The sequence below is a fragment of the Podarcis erhardii genome, assembly GCF_964252035.2.
Source record: "Podarcis erhardii genome assembly, chromosome: 16".
Taxonomy (NCBI): domain Eukaryota; kingdom Metazoa; phylum Chordata; class Lepidosauria; order Squamata; family Lacertidae; genus Podarcis; species Podarcis erhardii.
The window spans coordinates 35107154-35132719 of NC_138514.1; the positions used below are offsets into that span (position 1 = coordinate 35107154).

Consider the following 25566-nt stretch of genomic DNA (forward strand, 5'->3'; position numbering starts at 1 on the left):
AGAAAATATTGAACTGTATGAAAGCCACAACCATGAATTGTAACCTTCGATGGTATATTCTACAGAGGACTTCTATTTGATAACTTGCTGTTGGCATGATATAGGCCTTAGGCAAGCTATTATCTGTAAGTATTGCAGGAAGGAGGGCAAGGAAGCCCATCTGTAAAATGAGGATAGTAGTACTTTCCTACCTTGCAAGAAAGTTGTAAGCCCACCTAGAAAGTTCACAGCTGGCCTGAGATCTGAACCAGCAGCTTTACAGCTCACATTCTTTGACTCTGGGATAGCAGTCATGGCTTTGCCTTAAGCAGCAGGGGTGGGGAAACTCAGATCGGCCCTCAGGGCTTCCCTACCTGGCCCTCGGTCCTCTCCCTAGGCCACATCCCCTCCCCTCTGTGAGTGTGCAGAGAGTGAGACACCTCTGACTTTGGTGTAGCTGGAAAGTAACTTCCTCTAAAAATTTATGCAGCATCCTTTGCTCCGCTCACTCTGGCCTCGCCCGAAGCCGAAGCCTGTGGCCCTTAGAAGATCACTGAGAAGAGAATGTGGCCCTTGGCTGATGACACTTCCTTTGCCTCTCCCCTGGGGAATGCTGGGTCTTGTAGGCTGGTGAGGATGTTGAGTTGTTAAAGAAACCTTGCCCCTTTCCCAGGGTGCACTGGGGAAAGGGGCAGACGGCCGAGTGTTGCAGCTTTCAGCTTTTAACACAGATGCCCTCCCTAAGAGGAATCAGCAGCCCAAATACATTAGCAGTCAATTATGTCGCGTGCCCATGCAAGACCCACCCTTTCCCCCCACTGCCGCGGCTCCCCCTTCCCTGGCCATACCTCTCCGGCAACAAAAAACAGCAGAGGAGCCTCTTCGTCTTTGGCTTTGTATTTGGCAATGATTTTCTCGGCAATGGGCTGGATCAGCTGCTTGGCGGCCTCGGACTCCCCGTCGTCGTCAGAATCTGCAGGGCAAGAGATGTGGAGGAAAAATGATCTGCATCAGCTTCAAGGTTCCAGTCCTCACTTTTTAAAAGCAACTCCTGTCTGTGTATCCTGGGAGGGCTTTGTGTATGGTGCAGTTTCAGCTACATGGAAGCTGAATGGTACGGCAAAGACAACACCCACACACCCCGGGTGCTTTCTACACTTATGTGAAATTGTGGCATGCATTTGTTACTGGAAAGCATCGAATACACACCCACACACTTCTTCAATCAGCTTAGAACATTATAAGAAGAGCCCTGCTGGGTCAGACCAGAGTCCCATCAAGCCCGTGGCCATGCAGCCTGACATCCTGTTCTCACAGGGGCCAGGGAAGCCCACATGGGAAGTGAGGTGCAATGGTGACAGCCCCGTGATCCCCTCCTCCTGGTGATTCACAGGCCTACTGCCTCTTGCACTGAAGGGCACTGAATTTAAAGCAATCTCTAACAACAAAACAAGCCAATTCCAGGTACTTTTTAAAATATAAATGAATACCTAACAGGGCAATCTGTATAACAGGGTCTGATATAAAGTTTTCGCTTCCCACCTTCCTAAAATAAAAAAATTCCTTCCAGTAGCACCTTAAAGACCAACTGAGTTAGTTCTAGGTATGAGCTTTCGTGTGCATGCACACTTCTTCAGATACACTGAAACAGAAGTCACCGGACCTTTCTATATAGTGAGAAGGTGGGGAGGGGTATTACTCAGAAGGGTGGTGGGAATGGGTGATTGGCAGATAGCTGCGATGAGCCTGTTGACGACTCTTAACGACTGCAATAGGTCTAACAGGGAAAAGCAAGGGGTGAGAAGGTGAAAAATGGCTTTGTCATGTATAATGAGATAAGAATCCAATGTCTTTATTCAAACCAGGTCTCTCTCGTTTGAATAAAGACATTGGATTCTTATCTCATTATACATGACAAAGCCATTTTTCACCTTCTCACCCCTTGCTTTTCCCTGTTAGACCTATTGCAGTCGTTAAGAGTCGTCAACAGGCTCATCGCAGCTATCTGCCAATCACCCATTCCCACCACCCTTCTGAGTAATACCCCTCCCCACCTTCTCACTATATAGAAAGGTCCGGTGACTTCTGTTTCAGTGTATCTGAAGAAGTGTGCATGCACACGAAAGCTCATACCTAGAACTAACTCAGTTGGTCTTTAAGGTGCTACTGGAAGGAATTTTTTTATTTTGTTTTGACCATGGCAGACCAACACGGCTACCTATCTGTAACTGGAACTATGGAAGGCACCACCTTCCTAAAAGTTGTACGATAGATCACTGCTTTGGGGGTTTCTACAAACAGTCCCCCGTTCCGACCTGCTCCGAGTTAAGGGCAGCGGTTTGGGGCTTTGATAGTCTCTTTGTCTAAAGCCGGCTGGAATGCGCAGGCCTCACCCGCAAGAACCCCGAAGGCCAAAGCCACACTGCTGACTCGATTAGGAACGTTTTGAATGTTGCGGTGCTTGTGTCTGGATTGGCTGTGTAATTTCAACCATGGGATGTCAGCTTGCAAAGACCCGTGAGATGAGCTCGCTGTTCCTCTTGCTTTTTAAAAAATTTAAACAGAGAACAAGAGAGGCTGAAGACACAGACAATCCCACCCACCCTCCGTGTTTGCATTCGGGGAGAAAGATTAATAATGGGATTAATTTTTTTCTCTCCCCTTCTCCCCCCACCAACAAAGCTAATTGGCTGTGCTCCAGCTCCTGTGCCTCCAGGCTGACCTCCCAAGTAGGTGGCAAATATATACGGCACAAAGCTGATTAATAATAGTCACAGATGCAGCTCTGTGTAAAGACACACACACACACACCCCTCCAAGCTGTTCTGAGGCTCCTGCTGTTTAATTTAAAGGAGGGGGGGTCACGAGGAGAGAGAGATGGAGAGACGGGGGACTGTAAAACGGGGCTTTGCTGTCGGGCTGGATCGATAGGGGAGGGTGTCCCACAGCTGAAAGGACAGCTGAATTATCTGGGGAACTTTCAGAGCAATTTTAAATGTGTGTGTGTGTTTGGGGGGGGGGTGTCACAGGAAGAAGCCAGGTCCTGCGTCTCATCACAACCCCATGAAAATACTGGCAAGAATCCATGATGTGGTCCTGGCTCCAAAATTTAGATTCCAGGGAATCAAAAGCTTCTTTTTTTAAAAAAAATAAATCAAGTTTCTAGTCCATTTGGGTGCAAAGATGTTCAGAAAACATGGGAGCAATGCCTGCTGGAAACTCAGAAGCCACAGGGAGGGAGGGTGTCATTTTTGGTATTTAACTTAATGCAGCAGCAATTCAAGTGTCAGAAGGCACCTGTAACTTGCCCGTTGATTTTCACGATGACTGTTTCAAAAGTCCCTTGTCCCTATCCCTTTTTGTTGTTGTTGTTCTTGTTAACTTTGCTGCATTTAATGTGCATTCTGCAGCTGACCTCCCTTGCAATGTTTAATTTCAATTTAATTATGTTGCTTTGAATGTATACTTCATATTTGACTTTGTTCAATCATGTTTCATTCTGGATTGTTTTATTTGGTGTTTAAATGTGTTGTAAACAGCTTTGAGATTCCCCCCCCCTTAAAAATAGAAACCGGCATAGAAATGAAAATAATAATGATAATGATCATAATGATCATAATGATAATAATGATAATAATAATAATAGCAGTAGCAGCACCTGAAGAGGAATTTCAGGAGCCAGAGTGGTGCAGAGGTGAAGGGGGGGGGGCAGCTGTAGAACAGCAAGATCACTATAGAGGTATAGATGCTGTCAGGTGACAAATCCCATCAGCACCTGCCAGAATGGCCAACGGTCAGGGGATGAAGGGGTTTGCAGCTGACAAAATCTGGAGGAAGCCACAGTGGCTACCCCAATCTAACTTTTTTTACTTCGTAAAAAAATTATATACTACTTTACTTAATGTGGGTTTTTTAAGCACAAACCTCAAAACAGTTTACAAAAAGAATAATACAATAATGCTATAACCCACCTTGATACCTTAGGGTGAAGGGTGGGTAAACAAATAACCAATAAAATTATCAGTAAAAACCGTTCTCTGAAAAGCATTCGAAAAAGAACTAAAATCCACAATAAGCTAAAAACAGATTAAAACACATGCCAGCATTCTACATGTCATGTCTGGTTTTGTCTAAACCAGGGGTCAGCAAACTTTTTCAGCAGGGGGCCGGTCCACTGTCCCTCAGACCTTGTGGGGGACTGAACTATTTTTTTGGGGGGGGGAATGAATTAATTCCTATGCCCCACAAATAACCCAGAGATGCATTTTAAATAAAAGGACACATTCTACTCATGTAAAAACACGCTGATTCCCAGACCATCCGCAGGCCGGATTTAGACGGTGACTGGGTCGGATCTGGCCCCTAGGCCTTAGTTTGCCTACCCACGGCCTAAACGAAAAGGTTTTTAGGGGGTGCTGAAAAAAGTACAATGAAGGTGCCTGCCTGATGTCAAGAGGCAGGGAGTTCCAAAGGGTGGGTTTTGCCACATTAAATGATGGATTTCTTACAAAGGCGGAACAAGTATTATGTGGCACCTGTAATGGTGCCAGTTCCACAGATCGAGGCAATATATATACTAGGGTAAGGCAAAGAAGCTGAAACAGCCTCATCAACCATAGCTATGTGCTAACTCCCATAACGTCTCCTTATTCTTTTTTTTCAGAGAGCAGGGTATAAACAAAAATAACATAAAATAAACCATATAAGGAAGACAGAAAAACAATTTCTTTCTTTGAATTGTTGGAATACTTTGTCAGTCTTGTTTGCTACACGTGTAACAAGTAATGAAATAAAAAAGAAAGATACTGTATTAAGATTTTTTAAATAACTGGGTGTTATGTATAAACTACGAAGAAGAGCTACAGATGAAATATTAACTGCTGTCATTCATTCAGGCTAATTCAAAACAGCATTTGTTTTGAATGTGCTGTTGTAGCTAATGACTGCATTTAAAATTTTGGACTGTCTTGCAGTTTTATTATGTTTACATTATCATTTCAGCACACTTTTATTGTATTAAGGGGCCATTGTCTGGTATTTTAATATGCACTGGTTTAGAATCAATCTGGGGGGAAAGGAAAATATAAACAAGTGGAATGAAATTGGGTAAACTGAAAGGTTTTCAAATATTCAGCTGAATTAATTGCACAATTAGCATAGGTTCCTTTTGATATGAGATGGCTGGATTAATTGAATTATTGATCGCCGTGATTATATATATACAGGGATGGAGCATCACTAAAGCTTTCAGTATACATGTATATATAAATTTATTTTTTTTAAAGAAATACAGAAACAACAACAGCCCTAAACCAGGGAAAAAAAGAAAAAGGTTAAGGTTTTCCCTAGACAGAGTAATGACAGGTACTCATTAGCAGAGGGCTTGACATTTGTCATCATGGCAACAGATAAGAGTTCTAGGTCATTTTCACCCCGCAAGGACACAGCACGATCCACCCTCTAACCGAACCCCTGGAAACGATTCCTGGATTATTTGTTCCCCCCGCTGAATTTCTGCCCCACAGGCAAGCATGGAAGGGGGGAGGATGTTATTATGCTGCTGGGATAACTCTCTTCCAGAGTGGTCCATCATTAGCCAGACGGGGCCGCCCTATCAATCATTCCCCACTCACCCGCAGGGAGCGCAACAATCTATTCCCACCCCCAGCTACAAGAGTCGGGTTCCCGGTGGGCTGGAGGACCCTCACGCAGCAGCGCTTTGCTGAATAAATAAGAAGGGTCACAGTGAGCTCAGCTTGAACAGAGAGCTAGAAAGCGGAGAGGAGAGTGAATTACTAGGGGGCAGCGGTGAGGGGGAGAACTAGGCTGACGAGCAGAGCTGCCCCATCCCAATAGGACAAAAAAAGACAGCTTTGTCTAAGACCAGAGACTATTGTGTTTGTTTCACACATAACACACCTCAAGAACTGATGATGACACAGATAAAAACGTATTCCACTAAAACGAAGGGAACTGCTATACATGCTTAAAGCCATAATAAATAAAATGATCTATCTGAAGAGATACCTGATCAACAGACATGAATTCTGTTGATCAGGCATCTATTTGGATATATCATTTTGGGTTGTTGTTTTTTAAAAAACAAACAAAACAAACTTACTGTCTCTCTGTGCTATTTATTTCTGTAATGAAATCCATATACTGTTTGATTGCAACATAGCCTCCATTAAGCACAATGTGTCACATTAATTTTGTTGGACGTTATCATTTTGTTTTATTTTTTGCATTTAAGCATGTATAGACATTCCCATTCAGAATACATTTCACCTACAGCATTGTGAAAAATTGTATGATTCATTTCGTTGTAGCATTTTAAGCAGCAGCAAGTCTTAATTATCTATCTATCTATCTGTATGAGAAACCATTTTTGCCTTTCCCAAAACACTTTTTGGGGAGCTGGGGGGAAGGTAACATTTCAGAGCGAAACAAACCTGAATGGTGCAATCTGAGTGCATTTAAACCCAGATTTGGTACTGTTACAACCAGAAAACAGGAACAAAATGGCGAGAGCCTAGTTTGAATGTCCATGTGCCTTTGGGTCTGTCTGCCTTCGTGTGTGTGAGCGTGTGCGCGCGCGCCTAAGCACCTCACAAGGGTGATAAAGGCAGGAGATGTACAGCTTACACAAGCGGCGTTGCAAAAGACGAGCCGTTCCAAGCACTAAACGGTCTCAAGTGTGCGCTCGTGCGAAAAAGCGTTTGTGTATTTTCAAGCACTTTGCAGACAAAACAGCGCTTTACAAAAGGTTAAGCGTGAGATCAAATCTAAAGCAAAAGAATTAATTACGTGGGGAGGTGTTACGCTCACCGCCCCCGTTTTCCCCCACGGCCGCCGATACAAACCAAGAACTGTTGGGGTTGGTGGGGGGGCTTAGATGTACGTGCCGTGAAAGAAGCGCAATTGGCCCCGCACTCCAGGGGGGTTACAGACAACCGCATTCAGACACAGCTTGAGTCCTCGGTTGGGTGGAGGGGGAGAAGACTCCAGGGGCAGAAACAGGAAACGGATGAATGTGAGGCTTGGAGTGCCGCCATTGTAAGGGAACTGATCAGGCACAGCATGGCTGCAACAGGGGAACAGCTCATCCGATTAAGGTACCACATCACTGTGGGTGGGTGGGGTGTTGCTTGCAGGGGGGAGATGTAGCCTCATGCTGAACGGAGATTTCCACTGGGCTGGAAGCCCTAACCCAGATTCAGAACCGGAAACAACAGCTGTGTAGCTAGTGGGGACACACCAGGGAAGAGAAGATCGCAGCTGCTGTGCTCTTTCCCGGGATTTCCAGAGCAGGGTGACCTCCAGATGTTGGACTACAACTTCCATCAGCTCCACTCTGCATGGCTAACAACCAGGAATGATGGGAGTTATAGCCCAGTGATGCCCAAAGAGCCACTGCTTCCCCATGCCTGGGATTAACACGTCACCCAAGCCCGGGAACGGAGTCACAGTCTCTCCTCCTTGACCCAAGACTTGTCCTATGGCTGCAGGTTGTGGTCACGGAGGAGACAGCCTAACAGCGACCCCAGGGTTTGGGGAGCACACTAAACCAGGGATGGGGAACCCTTTTCAGGCTGAGAGCTGCATTCCCTTCTGGACAACCTCCCGAGGGCCACATACTAGAAGTGGGCAGGGGCAGAGGGGAAAGTGGGCAGAGAAAGAAATGCAGATTTTGCCTTTGTGTGGTATTCTAGTTTCTAACACATTCACATTCTCTCTCTCCCTCTCTCCTCTATTCTCCACCCAAGCAAGCAATAGGCATGCTCAGAGTTCAAGGGCACATTTCCAGCCAGGCCCATTAAAAAACAAAAAACAAGGAGGGTTTGAAACTGACCCATGAGGGTCATGGCTTGGAGAGAGTCCCAAGGGCCAGACAGAGGCATATGGAGGGCCACATCTGACCCCCAGGCTTGAGGTTCCACCTGGTATGTTGCTTCTGGCTAGAAACAGAGTGTGTGTTGCAATCTTGAGGACGGAAAAATTTCCAAAGCCACTTCTACAACTTTCAGGAAGAGAGGTGGCGTTTCTGATCTCTGCAACCTTCCGAGTGGAGAAGAGGCATGGGGGGGGGGGAAGCGGCTGCCGCAGTTGGGGGAATCCCTTACCTACGAAGAGGACGAGGCAAGGGCCCTCGTTCAGCTGGACGGCGTTGGAGTCGGTCAGCTCCAGGACGGGTTTGGGGTGCCAGGGGAACTCCCGGCACTCGATGTCGTTCAGCACCTCCACCCGGCCTTGTCGCGTGATCACGTCCCCCTTGGGGTCCAGGACTATGAGGGTCGGGATGCCTGGGATAGGGACAAAGATAAACAGCAAGGTGAGCCTCTGTGTGCGCAAGGTGCATACAAAGAGGGAGACGGTGATCCTCAGTTGTGTGGCAAGTACCCTCCTCCCGAGAGAAATGAAGACACTGGACACATTATTTAAGGTTAATGGGCATAAAAAGGCCACAACTTTATTGATTACAGAATTGAAAGGTATTGGCCTTAGGCATTGGCTCCTACCGTCTACCCGGCATGGTGACCGGGATGGGTTGTCCACAAGCCGTGGGAGACCTGTTGAAGTACGCCAACTACAATCCCACGGGTGTCACCGCTCGGGGGCGTGCTGGAGGCCCTTACCTCCCTAGGTTTCGGACAAGGCCACGCCCCCCGAGTCCTTTACCGGACTACCCTTTCCATTGGGGAAGGTGATGGCACTTCCTTCCCCCCATTCATTTGCATAACAATAAACCCCTGCCAATGCCTAACCGCCAATACCGCGGAAGTTGTGACGTTTGCTACGAGGTAGGTGAAAAAACCAAAAGGCTTGAAGTGTGCCAACTTGGAAAAATTCCTACCAGGCCCCTTGCGGCGACCAACCGAAGTCCATAGCAAGGTCATAGCTAGCTAAACCTAAAGGGTGGGTGGGTGATCCTCAGTTACAGAGCATTTGCATGCGGACGGTCCCCAGTGGCTGGGCAGGACCCCTGTCTGAAAGCCGGCACTGCCAGTCAGTGCAGGTAACACTGAGCTAGATGGACCAATGGTCTGATTTGGTATAAGGAAGTCTCTTCTGCTCTGTGGGGAAGAAAACCACAACTTAGTTGCAAAGCTCTTTACTCAGAACCATAAAGAGTGCAATCTTACTGCATTTGCCCTCAGTGATGGCAGCATATAGCCCAATCTGGCTTCTGGTCACTGTGAGAACAAGACTAAATGTTCCAGTGGCCAGCCTCTTCCTACGCTGCCCTCACTTGCCATTTGGCTTCACTTGCCCTCAGTGATGACATCACATAGGCAAATCCAGCCTTTGGCCTGATTCCACAGCTGGACTCTTCTGATGTTAACTTTCACATACTGAAATATTCAGCCAGTTGGGTGTTTTCCTACCCTCCTTGCCAGCCTCTTTGGATCTCTGGATTGCTTTTGCCTCTCTTCAGGACCCCTACTGCTCTGATCCCCCTGCTGCCTTGGGGAAAAAAAATCTGACAGGTGTCAAGCGATGTCCTGTCTGCAGCCACCACCTGCCACTCAGCTGTCCAGGAATCAGGTTTCCCTAAATTGTGGCTAAACAGTGATGAGCCTGCCTCCTTCTCTAGTAGGCAGAGTGAAACTGATTTCATGTAGGATAGTTAATAAAACTGGGGTGAGGTAGGAGAAATTCATTCATGAGCAAGCTCTATGTAGCACTAAGCCAGAAGGATGGAAGTAACAAGTCAAGAGCGATAGGTGCCGCAGGGCTCAAACCTGCAGCTCACCAGGACAGGAGCTGCTTCCTTGCTTATTGAGCCCTTGCCAGGTTGGCCAGTTTCGAGGAGGGACTGACACCCCACCTCACCAGCCAAGGAGTCAGGTGAGCCACAGGATCACAGGAAGCCACTTTACACTGACAAACAGACCACCTTTGCAAAAAGCAAAGTCTTAAGCTTTCATAAGGACTAGGAACTTGCTTTTTAAAAAAGAAAAAAAAGTATGCTGTAAGTTATGTGACGAAATGTGGTATATACCAGTGCATTAAGAATGAATGAAGGAATAAAAAATAAATCTGAGATGGATTTTTTTTTTTTTGAGGTGCTGAAATTGGTGAGCAAGTTATTGTTTGTTTTTTTTGTGGTGCATTAGAGGCACAGCTGTTGCAATCAAGCTCTCTCAGTCAGCAGACCATGACTCTCTTAATCTCAGGCTCAAGGGTTTGGGCCCCACATTGTAGGGGGTTGGACTAGATGACCCTTGTGGTCCCTTCCAGCTCCCCAGTTCTATGAGTCCTCTGGTTCTGTTTTAAATTTCAATATAATGTCCTCACCCCTGTCCAAAGAATATGGATCAGGGTTCACAGCCGGCTGTTGCCAGCCAAGTCTTTGCCAGGAATTTGCCCCACAAGCCGGCTGCCTTCAGAGCTTCCAGCTCATTCCCCACATTGTTTGCATTCTTCCTGCAACAGCTGCTTTTGTGCGGTGACCTACACCAAAAAAAACCCAAAGTGATGATTCGACACGCAGGGAGAGGGAAATAAATCCCCAAACTGTGTGCTGAGAGGAAAAGCAAATTGAAAAAAAAGGCACACAGGAGCACAGCAAAGCTCAGATCTGCTGAGGAGTCTAAGTGCTGCCACTCTGCACGATACCCTGATCTGGAAGAAGGAGGAAGCCAATGATGGTGTCATGGACTAGGAACTGGGGAAACTGGGTCTCTAATCCCTGCTCAGCCTTGAAACGCTCACTGGGTGGAAATGGGTCAGGCTAGCCTACCTCGGAGGGGCATTGTGAGGATTAAATGGGGAGAACCGTGTAATAATAATAAATAATAGTAATAATTTCAGCTCCATTAGAGATGAGAAAAGCCTAGGGAACATGAAGCATTCAGTACCACTTGGCACAAAGCCAGCTATGTTTTATTTAGAACAGACCCACTGAAGATACACTTGGGCCCATTAATCTCATGGGGTCTACTCAAAGTAAAACATAGCTGGAGGCAAGCCGAAGTCTTTCATTTCATCTACTTCACACCTGGCTTCAGGTTGGTAGATGTTTGGGTTCTAGCAAAAGGCAAAAGAACTCTGACTAATCTTCTTTTCAGGGAATGAATGCGGCCCTCCAGACCTCTCTATCTGGCCCTTGGGTCTCCCTCACAGGTCACAGCCCTCACTGCCCCTGATTCAGTATTTTTGCTGTGCTGGGAATGTGCCATTGAACTCTGAACATGCCTGTTTGGATGGAGAATAAGAGGGGTGGGTGTCTATAAACTAACCCACTGTGAAAAAAAATTATTTGATGTTCCACCCACTTTCCCCTCTGGCTCTGCCTCCCACTGGCACACGGCCCCTAGAAGCTTGTCCAGAAAGCAAAGTGGCCCTCAGGCTGAAAAAAATTCCCTTTTTGCAATTATTTTGGCAACAGGGATCCCTGAACATAGGAACCTAGCAAGTGACATTCTACAGAGTCAAATCACAGGTCCATCTAGCTCAAGATTCTCGCTAGATGTTATTGGACTCCAACTCCCATCAGCCCCAGGAAGCTTGGCCAACAGAGAGGAATCCTGGGAGTTGTAGTTCAAAGATGGCAGTATACCCCCCCAAAAAAGTCTACAGCAACTAGCAATGGCTCCCCAGGGTCTCAGAGAGAGAGAGAAGGGTCTTTAACCCACCACCTGCCACCTGATTCTTTTAAAGGGAGATTATGTCAGAGGCAGAACTGGTGGCTTTCAGCCTGCAAAACCACATGCTCTATTGGTGAGCTACAGCCCTTCCCAAGGTCAGGGGCTTGTGGGGATGAGGGTGGAGCCCTCCCTTCCCCAGCGCTGTGAATGGGAGCTTTCAGACACTCCCCAAATTAAGCTCTCGGGCTCTGTGTACAATTTCCTCCTGCAGATTTGATTTTCTTTTTCCTTTTGGCAGAAAAAAATTAAAGTTAAAGCAAAAACCACCTCCAGGGCACAAGGCCAGAGGAACAAGAAAGCCTGTCATTTCCCTACTCAGGAAGGAAAACAGAAGCGGACACACACAGCCAGCTTGGAACATCTCTAGCATAGCATCTCTAGCATAGCCTTCCTTAGCCTGGTGCCCCTGCCAGGTGCTTTGGACTCACAGCCATGTTTTGGGCTGAAGGTGTCCCCCCTACTTACGCGCAACCAACTCATGTGCAGTGCTGGAAAATAATTAAACAACTCCATTCAAACCCAGAAATGGCAGGAGAGAGCTGGAGAGTCCTCGTGACTCATGAGGAGACCCTCCTTGGAGCCCAGAAAGGACATCAGTGGGGGCATAGGAAGCCCCAAGGAGACTGGAGGTACAGAGGGGCTTTGTTTATGCCGCTCAGCCTCCCCATCTAACAACTGGTGTGGGGGGTAGCACAGCAGCCGTCTGGCTGTGTGTCCTCCAGCTTCTGAATGACCCCAATTCTAGTTGTGGATATTTTTGAATACAGTACTTTTAGTATGGATTGAAGAGAGAGCAGCAAAGAGGGTGTTTGGGGGGAGCGCCCCACTTTACACAATTTCACTTATGCACGCAGGGCCCCAGAAGGTTACCTCTGCGTTAAGTGGGGAGTCGCCTGTACAGCTCCCACCAGCCTCGTCCAACACAGGCCCAAATCTACTCCAAATAGCTCCAGTTTACTTGTGGGAGCTGAGAAAAAGGGGACTTTCGTGCCTCCCTAGCCATGCAAAGCCACAGCCCTTCTTTTGTCCCTTAATGGGAGCCGTAGAGTCAGAAGGTTGCCCTAATTTGCATAGCCGCAACCCTTCCTCTCCCTTTCTTGATCACTCAAAAAGATAAGTGAAGGAGCTTTTTTCTGCTTTCTCTTCCACAGGTCACCTGTCAATAGTGGGTGGGGCCAGAGATGAAGTGGGTGGAGCAACAAACGTGAATGCAAACGTTCGCTCTTTCATTCATCCAAGGAAGAAAGAGGCATGAATCAGTGTTCAACGACACTTTCCCAGGGCAGGCAAAAATATTCAAGGAGGGTACGAAGAAAGGCTGGGTGAAGGGTGTGGCCCGAGGGGTGTCCAGAGGGCCAGATGGAGAGACCTCAAGGGCCGCATCTCAAACCCAAACCCGAAGTTCCCCACTCCACCTCTATGGAGTGACAACAACATTGAGCCCAGAGATTTGGCAAGTATAAGTACATACAACATTAATATTGTTATTAAATAGAAGACATCTGAAGGGAAGTTTTTAATGCTTGATGTTTTATTATGTTTTTAATATTTTACTGGGAGCTGATTGGAGTGGCTAGGGCAACCCAGTCAGATGGGCAGCATATTATTATTATTATTATTATTATTATTATTATTATTATTATTTACCACAGGTATTGCTATCCCCTCGTTATTTATTGAAATGTTTACAATTCAGGTGTTTAACAGAGTTAGGTACTTTTGCATATTCTTTGAACCGTTAAATTCCACCCACCCCCAAGATCAAAGGTTCCTTAAGCTGAATTCAAAGATGTAGCATTTTTTTTTAAATGGTTAAATCATTGTTCAGTGTCTTTTGGTTCTTGGCAGGGGTGTATTGGTTTTGAGTGTTTATCATTAACTATTTCATGCTTCCTTAGAAATCCCCTGAGGTCACCAGCAGGGCACAGCGGTGAAAATGACAAAGGGAAACGAGCAAATGACAAAAGCTAGGCAAAAGGTAGATCCGAGAAAACCTCCCTCTTGGACAGAGTTAAAAGTTAAGAAGGAGTAGAATGAGGCGAGGAATGCACAGAATGTAAGATGCTGCCTTCTACTGAGTCAGACCATCAGTCCATCTATTCTCAATAACGTCAACACTAACTGGCAGCAGCTCTCAAGGATTCCATACTGGGACACCTTCCCAGCCCTTCCAGGAAATGTGGGAGATCGAATCTGGAACCTTCCGCAAGCAAAGTTGAGTGTTGTTGTTTTTTATTTTAAGACATTTGTAAGAATTTCATACAAGTAAACATTTTATAAGAGTTTTACACAAATATTCCAATAACTGGGATATAAGGAAACATGAACATTACATGTCAATACTAAACCTAATCAATGAGCTTCTTATTTTGGCACCACCTTTTCTAGCAAGGGCCACAAGTATGTTATGCACGACACATGCAATCCTAGGAAAGTTAGTTTTCAGAGAGGGTTTTTGTCGCACCTTGGATGCCGTAGAGCCGGTTGAGACGCGAGCGCCGAGAATCATCAGCATACGGGACGGCTAGCCAGGGCATCTCGCTGAAATACTGCTTGAATGACTCCTCCGACCTGGAGGGGGCGAAGCAAAAGGAGGCAGCCTTTTACCCTTTCCAGGTGGAACACCAACCCTGCACTGCGGAACGAGGTCTGGACTGCAGCGAACAAAAGCAGTCTGGTTGCAGTAGCCTTCACAGGGCTGCTGTTGTGAAATCTGCTCTTTGCGAAGGGGGATGAAGCTGATCGGTGCTGTGGATTTGGCACGGGGGGTGGCCAGGCGGCAAGGCAGGGCGACTGTGTGCACCCTATGATTTATAAAAGCGTAACGCGGGTAGCGCTGTGGGTTCAACTACAGAGCCTAGGACTTGCTGATAAGAAGGTTGGCGGTTGGAATCCCCATGACAGGGTGAGCTCCCGTTGCTCGGTCCCTGCTCCTGCGAACCTAGCAGTTTGAAAGCACGTCAAAGTGCAAGTAGATAAATAGGTACTGCTCCGGCTGGAAGGTAAACGGCATTTCCGTGTGCTGCTCTGGTTCGCCAGAAGCGGCTTAGTCCTGCTGGCCACATGACCCGGAAGCTGTACGCCGGCTCCCTCGGCCAGTAAAGCAAGATGAGCACCGCAACCCCAGAGTCGGCCACGACTGGACCTAATGGTCAGGGGTCCCTTTACCTTTAACAACCATACTAAGGTTGATATTAAGGAAACCTACCCATCCATCACTCTGGGGCCAGACACTCCAGCAATGACACTGCCCACACGGTTCCCCGCCCCCAAGTGTACTTTCCCCACTGTAATGAGGACTAGAAACTTGCTCTTCTTTGTAAACTGTATATATAAATAAAGCAGGGGTGAAAACCCAACGTCTGTAAAATTGTGGGATATATAAAAACGCTGCTAGGAGGTCCCACAGGGATTCTGAAAGCCACAAGAAGAGGCCACCAAAGAATAGCCTTGCACAATGGAAATGTAGTGCTAAGGTTGTCTGCTGAGTTTGGATTCGAATGCCAGGAGCTGAGCAGGACCCCTGATCTCAAAGCCACACTGCAACTCATTGGAAAAGGACACCCAACTTTACTGGTATCAGTTGGTGTCTTTGAATTCCTTTTACTGTGGATGGGTTTTGTTAATCTGCAGCCGAGAGCCATTTGTTGCATTGGATTCCATCCCTTCCTTTGCTTCTGACTACCTTCTTGATGCTTCCCTTGCTCTGCAGGCTCTTCCCTGGGTCTCTCTCTCTCTCTTTCTCTCTTTCTCTATGCCTGCCTTACCAATCCCTGATTACCTTCTAGGAACTAAACTTTGGCACCTCTGTAGTGAGGACACAGAACCTCTCCAACAGGTAACAAGCCTGGGAAAAGTGCTTATGTGTCAAGGTCCAGAGCTCTGCAACTTAACATTTCACCAGGCAACGGGTCACACGCACCTTTGAACTGTATCTTAGGGACTAGAAACTGTGCTTTAAGAAAACCAAAAGCTGAGGCTCTCAGAATGCTTGATCCCACACTCAGAGCTCCGCTAATGACATACAGCCCCTGCTCCTGTCCCGCCTGCTTCTGGCACCCGCTTCCCCAGTGCCATGGACCACCTGCCAATCCCTTTTGACTGGCCAATAGCCAATCACCTTTCATCCCCATGTCCTGTCCCTTCCCCACCAAGCGTAGCAGGAGCTGGTTCCAATGGCAGAGAGGCAGCTCTTACCTGTCTGCACTGACAAAGACGATCTCAAATTTATGACCGGATTCCTTGATCTTACGATAGGATTCCACTAGTACCCGGGTGAGGCTTCTGCAGGGTGGGCACTGCAAAAGAAATAGCATGGGGAAGGTGGTACATTACTATTACACAGGCAGCCTCATGGCGAGTGGGAATTGCCTACGGGAAAAGGGTTTGGTCAACTGGGAGCAAGTGCTTTTCTCCCCAAAAGGCTCTCTACATGCCAAAAATGACTTAAGTAAGTATGTGTAGGCAGGCAGGCTGCAAAACAAGAAACACTGTGGACTACAACCTTTGGAACAGGTAAAGCCGGTGCAATGCAAATAAAGAGTTTAACAAATGTTGGGCAAAAGATTCCTGAACTGCAGGGGGTTGGACTAGATGACCCTTCCAACTGTACAATGCTAGGATTGTATGAAAACACTCCAAATGCACTTCATATACATTGTTGGAGGATGCTGGCAGTCACAGCTGCTGTACAAAAGGAGTCTGAATCATAACAAAACTTTCTGAGCCACAAACCATACAAAAATCCCCACTATTAATTAAAAATAGACTTCTTCCCATTACAATCACTGATTACAATCACTGATTATTCTTTACTTATAATTCATCACTACGTTAGTCAATACATGGCTCTGCTTGTGATGACTCAGTTGTAAGGGGAAGGCACTCTGTACATGCTCACGTGCACCCCTGAGCTCCATTCGCCACCCACACCCCCAAAGTGGTAAAGTTAAGAGAATAGCTCACCCAGTGTGCAGAGAAGTAAACGCCAACGTAGGAGCCCTCAAGGGTGCTGCTCTCCTGGGTCTGGCCATTATTTCGAAGGAGAGGCCCAGCAACCACGTCGCCGAATGGCCGGGCCCCCCAAGGGAACTCCAAACCTGGAGCAGGAGCGGGAGGAGCACAGCATAAAGCAGAGAAACGACTAACAACATCACAGCAGCACCCCATCTGTCTCGACCTGTATCCCCCCCAAAAGAGAATCCAAAATGGTGTCTGCCATCATGCAGGCTCAAGAGTGGTGTCATTGCAGGAAAGTGCATTGTGGGAAATAAATATGGCAGCTAGGTTCAGTTGCCAAGCACTGCTTAAACCCTCACAATGGCCCAGGAGATGGAGAAGGCAATTGGCCCACACTTAATCCTCAATGGCATCTCCACGTGGGGCTGAGGAAGACTCCCTGCCCCAAACCCTGGAGAGCTGCTGCCAGTCAGTGTAGACAAAACTGAGCTAGATAAACCACTCCTTATAAAGCAGAATATTGAAATTCTAATTAAATCAGCTTGTAATTCTGAACAATGAGGACTGGAATCTTGCTTTGTTCTTAGGAGAAGAGCTGGAGCTTCCTAGGCCTCCAAGAAGTCTTTGGTGAGGTTTGCCTGAGTGCATCGGCTTGCCTCAGTCTCTGCCATGCTCTCAGAAAAGGGCAACCGTGACCCACAAGAGGCAATGATGCAAAGATTTCCTTTGGCGTGACAAGCGAGAGCATTAAACACACAGCCTTACCTTCTGGGTCATCTCGAATTACCAAGAGGCCGTTCCGGCACACAACCTTTCCCGTAGTGGCATCTATAAATATCAGCGAGGGAATGTTGGACACTCGGAACTTGTTCCAGAGTTTCAACTGGAGGGAGGGGGAAAAAAAAGAGAGAGAGAGAGATGTGGTAATGAACTGCAAAAGCAAGGAGTGCAGTTATACTTAGAATCCTCTTGCCCCTTCCACTCTCCCTCCTCCCAGTTGCTGTCTCATGGTTCAAAAGCTCAGACTGTAAGCTCCTTGCGGCAGGGACCTAACTGGCTTTTCTGGTTACAACCAGAGGCCATTTTGAATCGAGATGGTGCACGGAACTGTACAAAGCAGCACTGATTTTAATAAATGAATTCAAAACCACACAGATTATTTTGGGTTTCTTAGATAAATTAAATTTTTTAAAAATAAGGTAAAGAGAACAAATGAAGAGACCTACTGGATCAGGCCAATCCAGTCTTCTTAGTCTTTCTAGTCTTCTCACAGTGGCCAACCAGATGCCCCAATGGGAAATCCCACAAACAGAACCTCAGCACAACGACAACTCTCCCCACTCATGAATGGCAGCAACTGGTATTCAGAGGCATGTACTAACTGCCTCCAGCAATGGGAGTGGAGCATAGCTCTTGCAGCCAGTAGCCATCAATAGCCTATTCTCCATGAATTTGTTCAATCTGCTTTCAAAGCCATCTAAGCTGATGGCCATTGCTGCCTCCTCTGGCAACAAGTTCCATTGCTTAACTATGTGCAAGCTGTTCTCTGGCCACTCTCCCCATGCCATGCATAAGATTCTATCATGTCGGATAGCGGTGATACTTAAAAACGCACCATTTGAAACCGCTGGCTTTCCACCAGCATGATTGTATGAGCCATGTGCAGATTCGTTCAGAATTGATTCATGAGCAAAGACAACAGCCCTGCCAGGTGGTCAGTTCAACCTCGTAAAACTTCAGCTGCGGGAGCTGAAGCGAGGTGGGGTTGCTGGGAAGGACACACTCTGGAAACGCAGCCCTCACTCCCTCACTCAACCAATCGCTCACCCTGACAACAGCAGGCCTGCACTTTAAAACATTTCTAGAGCCAAAAAGTGGGTTTTTTTAATGGAGTTCCCGCAGTCTTTAGAGGAGCTTCGGAATGTGTTTGCAAAGGCTCTGGACGGAGTGTCCACTTAAAGGCGGCTAAAGCCTTCTGTTTATTTGGCCGGGCTTTGCAGCCCTTGAGACCCAGAGGAAGGGCGGCCGGGGTTGCATCAGCTTTCCTTGGCTGGGAGACAGGCGAGCGGGTTTCTCCTCCCGACGCAAGTCAAGCGATGTGGCAGCAGCTCAGATGTGTAAGTGAGCTGGAGAGGGCCTGCGCAGCTGGATCTCAGGAGGGTCAAGAGAGAAAAAAGGTCAGTTTTGCCAGAGAGAGGGAGAGAGAAGAGACGGAGGAGGGTGGAGAAGGAAAGGGAACCAGGCAGCCAAGAAGATCAAGTGGGGGAAATAAGCTCCACATTTGCTCCATTCACTAAAAGGATTGATGCTGAGGTTGCATCAAACCCAAGTTCTTACTAGGTTGGGAGGCTGCAGCTGCTGTCTTTCTGAAACCAAGTGCTCTGCTGCAACCAAACAATGCAATTCAACGCCCGCAAGCTTCATTCAGCATTGTGTCAGCGAATAACACTTACAATCTGAACTGTATGGAACTCAAATTGTAACACACTAAAATACGAGAAATAAAAGAAGCAATATTTTTTCAAAACAACAACAACAACAACCATCCAGCATCCAGCACAGGGTAGGACAATTGTTATTAACAGGCAGAACAAAAAAAAATTCAAGTGGTCCATGAGGCAGGGGAAGTTAAGGGAATCAATGCCTTGATGAAAAGAAGTATGCGCCATTTGGACTACTGCAGGGGTAAGCAAAGGATGAACATTCCTGCTTTTTCCCTCTCCCCACCTTTTTCCTTTTTTGTCACGTCTTTTTAGAATGCAAGCTGGTGTTATTTAGACTGATTTGTAAGCAGCTCTGTAAGCTTTTCTGGCTAAGCAGCGGCATATAAATGCTTTCGATAAATGGCCCAACTTTCTAGTCATGATTAATATGGCAGAGAATACATGAGCAGTGGTTATTTCCTCTCAGCCTTGCAGGCTGAATTCTCCCAGCAGTTCTTACAGCAACCCTGGAAGGTAGACTGCTATCCAACCCTCCACCCAGCGCCACCAGACCACAACTCCTCATGGCACTGGAAATCTCCAGGCTAGACTACTGCTGTGCAATGTATATGGGGCTGCCTTTGAAGGTGGAAAGAGTAAATCAAATTGTCTGTCTCTAGCAGCTACCCTAGCTTGGTCCCTAAGATATGTAAAAATGGAAGATCCAAACAAGGCATGCTGAAATTCCTAGAATGTATAACTTGCTGTCAAAATGGAACACTCAGGATGAAACAGTGAAATCAGCTATGATTAAATGGGCACAAGATGTTGGACATAATATTATGATGGCTGACTGGGAACAGTTATGGACCACAGGTATGAAGTTTACGGCATGCAATGCCTTAAGAGAGAATATAATGAAAATTATATACTGGTGGTACATGACACCAGTCAAGCTCGCAAAAATTTATCATTTGCCCGATAATCAATGTTGGAAATGTAAAGAGACTGAAGGTACATTCTTTCACCTTTGGTGGACATGCCCAAAGATTAAGACTTTCTGGGAGATGATCTACAATGAAATGAAAAAGGTATTTAAATATACCTTTCTGAAGAAACCAGAGGCCTTTCTCCTGGGCATGGTCGGCCAATTGGTGCCAAAGAAGGATAGAACTTTCTTTATGTATGCTACAACAGCAGCAATAATACTTATCATGAAGTATTGGAAGACACAAGATTTACCCACCCGGGAAGAATGGCAGATGAAGGTGATGGACTGGCAGAAATGACTGGCAGAATTCGAGACCAGGGAGAAGAGTTGGTGGAAGAAGATTGGAAGAAATTTAAAGCTTATTTACAGAAACATTGTAAAATTAAGGAATGTTAGAAGGAGGCTGGAATGAAGTTATGTGGCTTTAGCAGAAATATTATAAAGGACTAAGTAAAAATAGACTGTTAATGGATGAAAGGAGGAAAGGTAAAGTTACATTATATTAAGATAAATTATAGGATAAAAATTGGGAAAGATGGAAAGGATTTGCTGAAATAGCTAACCGAACTAGAATACAAAAAAGGGAGGTGCGAGGAGGTCAAGGAAACAAGCAAATGAAAGATAAGTTATGGGAAGGCTCGTTGTGTTTTTTAATTGTTTCTATTTTTCTGTTTTTTATAATTATTTTTTCTATTTTCTATTTTCTTTTTTCTATATTGTAATGTGTTGTTTAGTTTTTGTTTAACTTGGTGTTTTCTCTTTTTCTTTTTTGTAACCTTTAAAACTTTAATAAATATTATTTTTTTAAAAAAAGGCATGCTGAAATTCCTAAAGGTGAGGCATTTTCACTATAATCCCCCCAAAGACTATTTTTTTTGGGGGGGAGGGGGGAACAACACAGCAGGAATTCCTCCAGCAGAACCTAAACTCCAGTGGCTTATTCCATCATTGTTCCCTGAGCATACTAGAGGGATGCCAAGATCCCTCTCGCTCGGTCTTTTCTGGAGGCTGGAGAGATTCCTGCACTTTTTTAAAAAATTAGCTGTTCCCGTTAAAAAGGAAAAAAGGTCTCATCCAATATTGCTAAAAAAACTCAGAGAACAGGGAGTGTGTCTCCCTCCCCACTTCAACTCTTTCCGTTGCTAAGCTACAATAATCGCTTCAACAGCTAAACACTCTTGTAGTTTGCCTCGCTCGATGGTCTGAAAACACCACAGCTCATAGCTGGTGCAATCCTGACGACAGTATCAGTCTCGCAGGGGGGAAGAGGGTGTGTGTGTGACTGGTGACTGATATCAGCTTCCCACAACCTGGAAAGCATTGGATTTTTTGGACTACAACTCCCAGTAGCCTTGACAAGCAATGGCGCCGACAAGAGCTTGAACCGTAGTAAAGAAACCATGGCTTCAGATCGTAGTTATAGAGAGCCAGTGTGGTGCAGTGGTTAGAGTGCCAACCTAGGCTCTGGGAGACCAGAGTTCAAATCCCCATTCGGCTCTGAAGCTCACTGGGTGACCCTGGGACAACAACAGGTTTGTTGTGGGAATGAAATGAGTTCCTTGGACAAACAGGTGGGACATAAATGCAATTAATAAATATATAGCATGTGGCTCTATATTTATTATATAGAGTTTGGGCAATCAGACAGACCATGGCGTAAAAGCCTTAGGAACCTCCAGCCCTAAATAAGCAGTTTTCCCCAAACCACACCCACCTGCCCCACACCTGACAACATATGGGATGCAGGTAAGACACAACTCCTTTACAAGCTGGGCTCTCAAACAGCTGGGATCATCTATATTATGGTGGGGCGGTCACTCTCAGTGCCAATCGCAGAGAGCCCCTCTGAACTTTGACGCGCAGGCACTCCTCAAAAGTTTGACAATAGGGCAGTGGTGCAATTAAGGATCTCACCCACAGGCTAGATGAGGTACCCCATCTGGTTGGCCACTGTGAGAACAGAATGCTGGACGCGCTGGTAGTTCACAAAATGGGTATAACAAAATGCAAGAGAATGCTAAGCCGCAGATATCATTGGGAACACTGTAGTCCTAAACCCATCTGCTCCTATTTATTTTTCCTCCTCTCTCCTCCTCGCCCTTTCCTCGCTCAAATACATTAAGCCTTTGTATTATATATCTGTTGTTGACTTTGCATCCATATTGAAGTTGTATTTTTTTTGCAGATGTATAAAACTTTTTTTTTTAAAAAAAAGTTTTAAAAATGGTATCAGGGAGGGGCAATTACTTCCCCAAACATGTCCCTTGAGCACCCTTTTTAAAAAAATACACACTAAGAAAGCCATTTCAAAAACTATCCCAGATGCAAGAGATTTTTCTGCTTCTAATTTTCTTTGAAATAAACATTTAAAGAAACATTTTTGGGGGTGGGGGGAAGAGAGAAAGCACAGAGGTGCCTTGCTGCTTTGGAATGAAAGCTCAGCTGTTTTCAAGCTTCACAAGAGGCTTTTTTGTGCTGGGGGGGGGGCGGGTAAGAGCTTAACCATAATGGTAACAGATCTTTTCTTCTGTTAATTCTCTTTGAAGCAACCATCACTGGCCAGGCGGGAGAAAGCGGATTTGGTCTCGTCAAGGTGTCCAGAGAGACCTCCGAGGAGACGGCCAGAGATCTTGCACGCTGACAAAACCCGGATAGGGCAAACCGGGTGGGGAGCTTAGTATGAGCCAGCCAGCTTCAACAAGGAAAGAAAACAACTCCGGAAAGGAAAAAGGGTGAGGGGACACTTGGGTGTGGAAGGAGAGGCCAGGAGAATCAAATGGAGAGAGGGGTAGGGGAGGAATTTGGGAGAAGGGTTCTGCCCAACGAAGGCTATTTTCCTGACAACTCTCAGCCTCTTTAACAAGCTAGCATTCCCTTTCAACATGCCAGGCAAGAGGGGTTAGGATTGGCGTCTTGGGCCACATTCACACCACATGTTTTAAACGATGCCACTTTAAACAGCCACGGCTCCCCCCAAAGGATTCTGGGAGCTGCAGTTTGCTAAGGGTGCTGGGAGTTGCAAGGAGACACCCCAACTCTCCTCGCAGAGACACAATTCCCAGAACGATTTAAAGATCAATCCCTCGTCAAAGGAAACACTGGGAACTGTAGCTCTGGGAGGTAAATAGAAGTCTCCTAATCACTCTCTGCATCCTATACAAATCTACAGCTCCCAGGAATCTCAGTTTGAAACCATACCAAACCATGCTTAGCTTGGCAAATGTGCTAGCAGTTGTATTAGGGTCGCCATATTTCAAAAAGTGAAAATCTGGACACAAGACAGTTGCTGAACTTTTTTTTTTTTTTTGCAAGCGAAATCTTTCCACTTTCCACTGTTTCTGATGGCCAAATCCTGGCAAATCCTGGGAAATTCTGGACATATGGCAAACCTTCTTATATATCTGCTCAAGCCCAACAGTAGGCAGAGCCAGAGACAATGATAGACAGAGCCAATTCAAGTCTGGTTTTGCCCCCGTACTGATTCCTGCTGAGTTTGGATTTTGGATTTGATATCCCACTTTATCACTACCCGAAGGAGTCTCAAAGCGGCTAACATTCTCCTTTCCCTTCCTCCCCCACAACAAACACCCTGTGAGGTGAGTGGGGCTGAGAGACTTCAGAGAAGCGTGACTAGCCCAAGGTCACCCAGCAGCTGCATGTGGAGGAGCGGAGACGCGAACCCGGTTCCCCAGATTACAAATCTACTGCTCTAATCACTACACCACACTGGTTCACAGTTCTATTGAGGGGGGGAAATCAGATTAAGGAGGAGGAGGATGACAGCAGATTCTGGGCTGGTTGCAAGTGTGGTGTAGTGGTTAGAGTGTTGGACTAGGACCTCGGAGACCAGAATTCAAATCCCCCACTCGGCCACGAAGCTCCCTGGGTATGACCTTGGGGGCCAGTCACTGTCTCTCTCAGCCTAACCTGCCTCACAGGGTCATTCTGGGGATTAAACGAGGACAGGGAGAACCATGTATGCCACCTTGAGCTCCTTGGAGGGAATGTAGTAAGCAAATAAAAAGTGCATAGCCTAGGATGTAAGCTGTCCACGTGGGGTGGAAAGCCCAGAGAAAAAGTAAGCCAAGGGGCCTTTCCCCAGGAAATGGCTTCGGAGATCGTAGCCACAACATGAATCACAAACACCCAGGGTGGTGTGTAAACAACAACAAGACGAAAATAAGAAACAGACATAAACCCCCCCCTCTCCTCCGAACGCGTGCACAAACACCCCCCCCCCTCCATGGATCACAGTGAACTTGGCTCCACACACCGTTTTCTTTTGATTTGTTTGGATACCACTGCAGCGAGCGCCAGGAAAAATCTGTCCGATTTGTCATAACAAACCAAAGGTAAACAGAAAAGCATTAGCCAATTAAGCAGGAATGTGGCGTCTTAGGAAAGGGAGGTGGCGGTGGCTGCTCGTTGCCAACCAGGGCCGCTTCTCTGGAGGGAAGGGCACAATAGCGGGGTTGGTGGGCAGAGGACAGAGTCCAAGGGAAGCAAAGAGGGGAGTCTCACTGGACCCGATAAGCCGTTTGCAGCAGGACTCTTTGCGAGGGTTTAATGCCACCTGCCGCAGAGGGAAGGCCCAGACGGGGAGGGCAGGCGGCTGACAGATGCCCTCCCTGGGGACCTTGGCCTTACAACTTGGAGGGATGCCTAGGAAGCCCAAAGCCAGACCACAGAGAGAGAGAGAAGGCCAGGCCAGGTGGCTGAATGGGGCCTTTCCGCTTGCATCTGATTTAACAGAGGCTTTCGGCATCCGCTCCAGGATAGGATACAAGGGGAGATTTATGGAGGGCTGGAAAAGGAGAATCAAAAGTACCGTGGATAATTCTTTTTGGAGACTCAGCAAGCCAAGCTGCAGCCTTGGAAGCCAATCCCCTGAATCTTCCTAGACTTCTTCCCAACCTTCACAAAATCCTCCAGAGGAGGTAGGGAAATGTTTCTAGTCCATAAGAAATGCTCCTGGCCTACACTCAAGGTCAATATCATCACAGAGCAGCACACTGATGGCCTCAAAGGCAGAAAAGAAACAGCAGAGGCATCTTGAAAACTTTTGCAGACTCCACAACTGGGAGGCAATAATGTAAGAATATCATTGATGGATCAGACCCAGAGGCTGTTGAAGTCCAACATCCTGTTCTCACAGAGTGACATGAGCACAACAACAGCCCTGTCCCCATTTGTGATTCAACGGGTAAATTCAGGGATAGACTGCTCCTTAACTGGGAAGTTCCACATAGCCACTGTGACTAGTAGCCATTGATGAGGCTTCTCCTCCTCCATCTTTGCCGCATCCCCTCTGAAAGCCATCTGAACCTGGCAATGTTCCCTACATGTTGCAGCAATGAGTTCCACAAGTGTGTTGGGTTGTGTGTCCTGAACGCCCCCGCCTTGAGTTTCTCTGGATCGATTCCCAAGTTGGAAAGTGTTACAGGAGAAAGGAAGTTCCTTCTCTTCCCCCCTCCCTATTAATCTGAAAAACAAGATTTCCATACCATTTTTCACAAGTCGTATAAAAAGTGGAAGTCAAAGTGTTGGCAGGTTGCAGCACCCA

At 46.6% G+C, this 25566-nt stretch overlaps 1 protein-coding gene across 1 annotated transcript in view; it reads right to left on the reverse strand.

The window, feature by feature from the left end:
* Positions 1–25566, reverse strand: part of NXN (nucleoredoxin) — a 70472-nt gene that overhangs the window by 7178 nt on the left and 37728 nt on the right. Inside the window, exons 2-7 of the mRNA XM_081844226.1 lie at positions 17355–17472; positions 16596–16729; positions 15828–15928; positions 14095–14201; positions 8103–8282; positions 828–952 (exon numbers count right to left, since the gene is read on the reverse strand). Of these exons, the coding sequence (XP_081700352.1) occupies positions 828–952; positions 8103–8282; positions 14095–14201; positions 15828–15928; positions 16596–16729; positions 17355–17472 (765 nt within the window). The remainder of the gene's footprint in view (positions 1–827; positions 953–8102; positions 8283–14094; positions 14202–15827; positions 15929–16595; positions 16730–17354; positions 17473–25566) is intronic.